The sequence below is a fragment of the Mustela nigripes genome, chromosome 17, assembly GCF_022355385.1.
Source record: "Mustela nigripes isolate SB6536 chromosome 17, MUSNIG.SB6536, whole genome shotgun sequence".
Lineage (NCBI taxonomy): Eukaryota > Metazoa > Chordata > Mammalia > Carnivora > Mustelidae > Mustela > Mustela nigripes.
In genome coordinates this window covers 17,588,733-17,594,240 of record NC_081573.1, presented here as the reverse complement: position 1 = coordinate 17,594,240, position 5,508 = coordinate 17,588,733, and the positions used below count along the sequence as shown (strand labels likewise).

Sequence of the window (5,508 nt, the reverse complement as noted above, 5' to 3'; positions counted from 1 at the left end):
GAAGTTTTTGCTTCCCTACACAAGTTTAATTTCCCTTTGTAGTCCACTTCCTCAAGTAAGCTACGGGCCACAGTTTGCACACTCAGCCACTGATAGAGGCCACAAGGCAGTGTAAATAAGTGAAACTTGCCGAGGGAAATTTTACTGATCTGGAGACCACATCCTGTAAAAAGGGCAGCTGTTGCTTGGATTTAAGCCAATCTCAAGTTCATTGCTCTCCAATTTTCCCAGTTTCCCAGTTGAGAAACCAGAAATAATCTTAACTAAGTCAACATTTTAAGTACCCAGAATAAACACAGAGATTCCGTATAGAGCATACATATAGAACCAAGATGGAATCCATTCCATGTTTCAAGACCTTTGCAGTGGGTGGACGGATGGATGGATGGATGGATGGATGGATTGGTGATGATGTGAGATGGATTAATAATGTGGGTATTGGGGCAGCTCTCTGGGGGAATGAAGGGAACATATCATTGCTGAGCATACCTACTGTATGCCCAGCCCTGTGCAAGGGGCTTTACCTACCTTATCTTATTTGACTTTCATAACAATACCACAGAGTAATAACAGGGTAGTTATTATCATTCTTGTTTATTTCCACTCTCCTCACACAGATAAAGAATCGGAGGTTGAGAAAGGCCCAGGATTACATCACTAGTTTTCTTTATTTATAACCTACCTAATTCTTTTTTTTTAAGATTTTATTTATTTACCAGATAGAGATCACAAGTATGCAGAGAGGCAGACAGAGAGAAGGGGGGAAGCAGGCTCCCTACTAAGCAGAGAGCCTGATGCAGGGCTCGATCCCAGGACCCTGAGATCATGACCAGAGCCGAAGGCAGAGGCTTTAACCCACTGAGCCACCCAGGTGCCCCTAACCTACCTAATTCTTAAAAAAAAAGGATTTTAGATGAGCTCATATGATTTCAGGTAGCTTGTGAGCCTTGAATTCCAGATAGCTCTCTTATACCAAATTGCCCCCACCAAGGGAATCAGGTTCTCAGAAGGCAGGTGGGGAAGGCACCAGTAGTTCAGGGAAGAGGTCTGATTCCTTGAATATCTTAGTAAACAACTCACAGCATTGTGCCCTTCAAGTATGTCAGCCAGTACCGAGGAATTAAGACACACTGCCATCTTGATAAGCTCTCCCCACTTCCTCCTACGTCACTGCTTACTACCCTCTTAGAATTCAAGATTTCTGCCTACCAGCCTTGGAACCTACTTCATCCTAATTCCCTTCTAGAGCCCAGTGGGATAAGGACAGACACAGATACAGGAGCTGGTAGGTTGGAAAACATTTTATTGGTGTTACTGAGCCCCAAGAGAGTGCTTATAGAATGGTGACCAGAGAGCACACTAGCCCCTCTTCCAGTGGGTGTCAGCAGTACTTGGTCTTGAAGGGAACAGTCACTGGGCATCAGGAGTTGCACTCCTCAAACCCTTCAGCTGGAGGGAGAGAGGATGTGGTCAGATGGGGGACCCTTGGGTGCAGGGAGCTGGAGTCTCCCATGAGTAAGCCCAGGACAGCATGGGGCAGAGATAGGAATCCCTGCCTTGCTCTGAGTTCTCATTCTCTAAATACAGTAGCTGATACTTCCCGTAGCTCTAGTGAGAGGACAGCTTATCCTCTGTTACCCATCCTCACCCTTCCTCCCACATCATTGGCTTCTTCCCTCCTCACCAACTTCTGTCCTATTGCCTGTCGTCTCTTACCTTAGGAAAGGCATCCCAGTTGAGGAAAGGAAGTTTCCTTTTGATAGACTAAAAGAGGAAAAAAGAACGAGAGTGATGTGATAGCGGGCAGGTGAGTGCAGATCAGTGAGTGAGCTCTCCGGAGTGGCAATGGTGTTATCATTTATAATTAGAGGAAGGACGAGTATTTCCTGAGCCTTTACTCTCTGTCTGCCTTATACTAACTGCTCCATAGGCATGCTTTCATTTGGTCTGCACAGCTACCTTTTGAGGTAGGTCCTGTCAAGCCCACATCAAAGACGAGGAAGCTGAGGCTCAGAGGCAGTTGTGTGAAGACACGTAGCGAGCATGTGCTGAGTCATGTGACACAGGCTCCAATGCCCATGCCCATGTCTGACTTCGCCTTCTAAGTGTGACCAAGACACCCAGCCTAGGACCTCAGTTTCTTCATAGATGATAAAAGGACTCAACTAAACTCCTGTCTGGTTAGCTTCTGTCTTTTCTGGAATTGTCTTTGTGGCTCTGCTCCCCCACTGCTGCATTAGGAAAATAGGTGTGGCCATGTCAGTGTTCGGAAGGAACTTTTCTTCTGTCAAGCAGGGCAGTTACTACCTCCTAGAACTTGGGAAAGAACCGAAAGGGCTAGAACTAGAAGATGTTGACCGTCCATTGGAGAGACCGCAGTCAAGGAGAAGAAGGGGTGCCCACACGCTTACCTCAAAGAGGGCATGCCAGTTCAGGAATTCATCGGGCTTAAAAGCCTGTGGAGACAGGGAGACAAGAAGAGGGTCAGTGCCAGGGGAGGGCAGAGCTCATCCCCCAGGCCCTGGAAAAGGTGAGGGGTCCAGGCAGCTTTGCAAGCTATCTACTAAGGCATTGGTCTCCTTTATGGTGTGGCTGTTGGGGTCGGGGCAGCCCTGGAGAATGGTACTTACAGAGCGCAACTTGTCGATGTTCAGGAAGTTCGCGTTAAAGGCCTAGGCAAAAACACGGGGTGTTAAGAAAATGGTGAAGGAGCACAGAAAGGAGCACAGACATAGGCTGGAGTGTGGGAAAACAGGTTGTTTACCTCAGGGCCTGCTGCATAATTACCAATGGTGGTTTCTTCCTGGAAAGTGAAGGGGAAAAAAAGGATCACATAATGGCAAGTCCTTGTCCCAGACCCTCTCTGCCAGCCCTGCCTTCCTCCCCAGGCCAGTCCCCAAGATTGTAGCCCATTCTCCACTATAGGGCCTCAGATAGCCTGCTCTGTTCCAGTAAGACAGATGGTGGACAGCAAGGCAAAGAGGAGGGATGGCATGTGTGAGACAGAGAAGCTAAAAGTCCAGGCCTGCATCCTTGGTAGGCAGCAGGTACATGGGGTGGGGAAGAGAAGACTCCTCCCAAGAAAATCAGGCTAGTGTTGCTGTGCAGTTGACTTGGGGTGTTCTTGAGACTCCTACGCTTAGCGCATAGAGCTGGGTGGGGGAGATTGGCATGCATGTAGGAGCCAGGCGCTGAGGTGCCCTGCCTGCCTTTAATTGATTGAGGTTGGCTTGCTTTGTGACTTTATTGCCACCAAAATCAGAGTCACCATTTCCCTCTCCTGTATAGTCACTGCCCTGGACCTCAGTGCCCTGGACCTCAGTGCACCCCATCTTGTCCCTCTCCCTGCTTTAGTTGCCCAGTTTCATTGTCCCTTATTTCTTCCTTTCCACAACAAAGTTCACAATAGGCTATCCTATAGGCTAGACCCAAGTTTTTAACTCTCAGTAGTTTGGCTTGTTTTTAAGTTTGAGTGAAACATTTTTAATTAGTATTAAATTAATATTAGTATTTAAATTAGAATTTATGTATTCTATAAATCAGATTTCTGGTTTCTCCCAAAAACTTAAAAAATTTATAAATTAAATAACTAAAAAATTCTGGCCACACTGGGTACATTTTCTGCTTAGCAGCGTCCGATGTACACAGACTGTCCCTTTTTAGATCAGGCAGGTTCGCTCCACCAGCCCTCCTGCTCATTGACTTCATTTGTTTGGATCCCAAGCAATTGTGTATGTGACCCCATCTCAGACTTTTAAATCTAGCACGGATGCTCTCCCCCAACCTTGGGAGAAGATGGGGTCTCCAGCTTCCTCCTGACTGGAGACTGCCTCCTAAGGGTCCTTGCTAAGGGTCCTTGCTATGGCCTAGGGTCCAGAGACAGTAGGGAGCTCCCAGTCACCTGGAAGCCATTTCCTGGGAGACAGACGAAACACAGGTGAAGCTGAGCCCAGATGACGACCTCAGCCCCTCTTGTCTCCTCCCTGGATTCAGTAGTCTAGCCTCCGCCTATACACTCATCAACCCCTCCAGAAATAAAGCATCTCCGTCTACATGTCTTCCTGGGAATGCTTTATTTCCTTCCTCCTTTCTTCCTTTCCTCAGAGCCCCTGCTTTTTTGTTCAGCCTCTTATAATCTCCAAAAATAGGAGCCATGCATCCAGTAATGCATTGAAGGTAAAGAAATGGAGGACTCAGCGAGGTAATAAGTAAGAGAAAGAGAATTTAGGTGATGTGCTCACCTCGGGACTACCCAGGGAAGCCCCCTGAGCAGAGTGGAGCGCCAGAAGAGAGAGAAGAACCACAGCAGGAAGAACTGGGATCTTCATGGTGTCAAGTTTGGGGTGCTCTGAGGCGGGGCCTCACTACTTGCCCTTTATATTCCCAAGGAGGTGGATGTGAGCAGAAGTGGGGTCCCCACCCCACTGACTCACCCCCAGATCCCATCGCCCACCCCCGGGGCTCTGGGAAGGGGAGGTGGAGACTGTTCCCCACTTACTTTGGATTTCTCAATTCACATTCTGCCCCAGGCACTAGGAAGGTGAGATGGCAATGGGGTGCTTCATGCCAATGGAGCTGGGATGGAGACAGGTCGAACCTGTCCCTCCAAAGGGTTGGCAGTGACACCCAAGCAACCTCTCCTTTTCCCTTTGTCTCTTTCCCTTATATCCTTCAATCTGCTGTTATAATTTGGACTTTTTCCCCACCCTACCCAATTCTGTATAAACTTCTTAGACTGGCATCGAAGGCTTTCCATGCTCTGGCCTTGACCTGCCTTTCTGACTTATTTTACTCCTTTGCACGTGACACTGCATTCTAGCCAAACTGGACTCCCTACCAAATAAACCCTTCTTGGTCCTCCAAGCATCTTCCCGTGCCCTTGCTTATTCCTAAAATGCCCTTCTGTCATCTCCTGTTTTCAGAACCCAACATCCATCTTGGATGAATCTTCCCTAATTTTTCCCATCATCCCTCACCACCACCCCCACTCCCCATACTGTTCCCTTCTTGGAGTTGCCATGACAATTCATTTGTTTATCTCTGGAGTTGTACCTGGGATAACTTATGCTCTTATTTCTCTCTTAGAATAGTAAGTTCTTTGAAGCCGAGAACTCTCTCTCTCTCTCTTTTTTTTTTTTTTTAAGATTTTATTTATTTATTTATTTATTTATTTGACAGAGAGAAATCACAAGTAGATGGAGAGGCAGGCAGAGAGAGAGGGAAGCAGGCTCCCTGCTGAGCAGAGAGCCCGATGCGGGACTCAATCCCAGGATCCCGGGATCATGACCCGAGCCAAAGGCAGTGGCCTAACCCACTGAGCCACCCAGGCGCCCCCCAAGAACTCTCTCTTAATCACCTTTATATGCCCCTACACTTTGCCTTAGACAGAGTGCAGGTGGAGCGAGCATTTTTTTGATTGGGTAAGTTAGGGTTTGAACATCCTTCCACCAAGTTGTACACTTTCCTCCTTTGGGGCTGGACCTCTCCCGTTTTCCAGCTGCCTGTCTT

The 5,508-nt window shown here is 47.7% G+C and overlaps 1 protein-coding gene across 1 annotated transcript; it reads right to left on the bottom strand.

Moving 5' to 3' along the window:
* Positions 1 to 1,410: 1,410 nt before the first annotated feature.
* KRTDAP (keratinocyte differentiation associated protein) lies at positions 1,411 to 4,328 on the bottom strand. Its single transcript, XM_059381833.1, has 5 exons — positions 4,242 to 4,328; positions 2,765 to 2,803; positions 2,412 to 2,456; positions 1,717 to 1,764; positions 1,411 to 1,449 (listed from the first exon to the last, which is right to left on the bottom strand). Exons 1-5 carry the CDS (start codon positions 4,326 to 4,328, stop codon positions 1,411 to 1,413), a joined length of 258 nt encoding a protein of 85 aa, XP_059237816.1.
* Between the last annotated feature and the right edge of the window lie 1,180 nt (positions 4,329 to 5,508).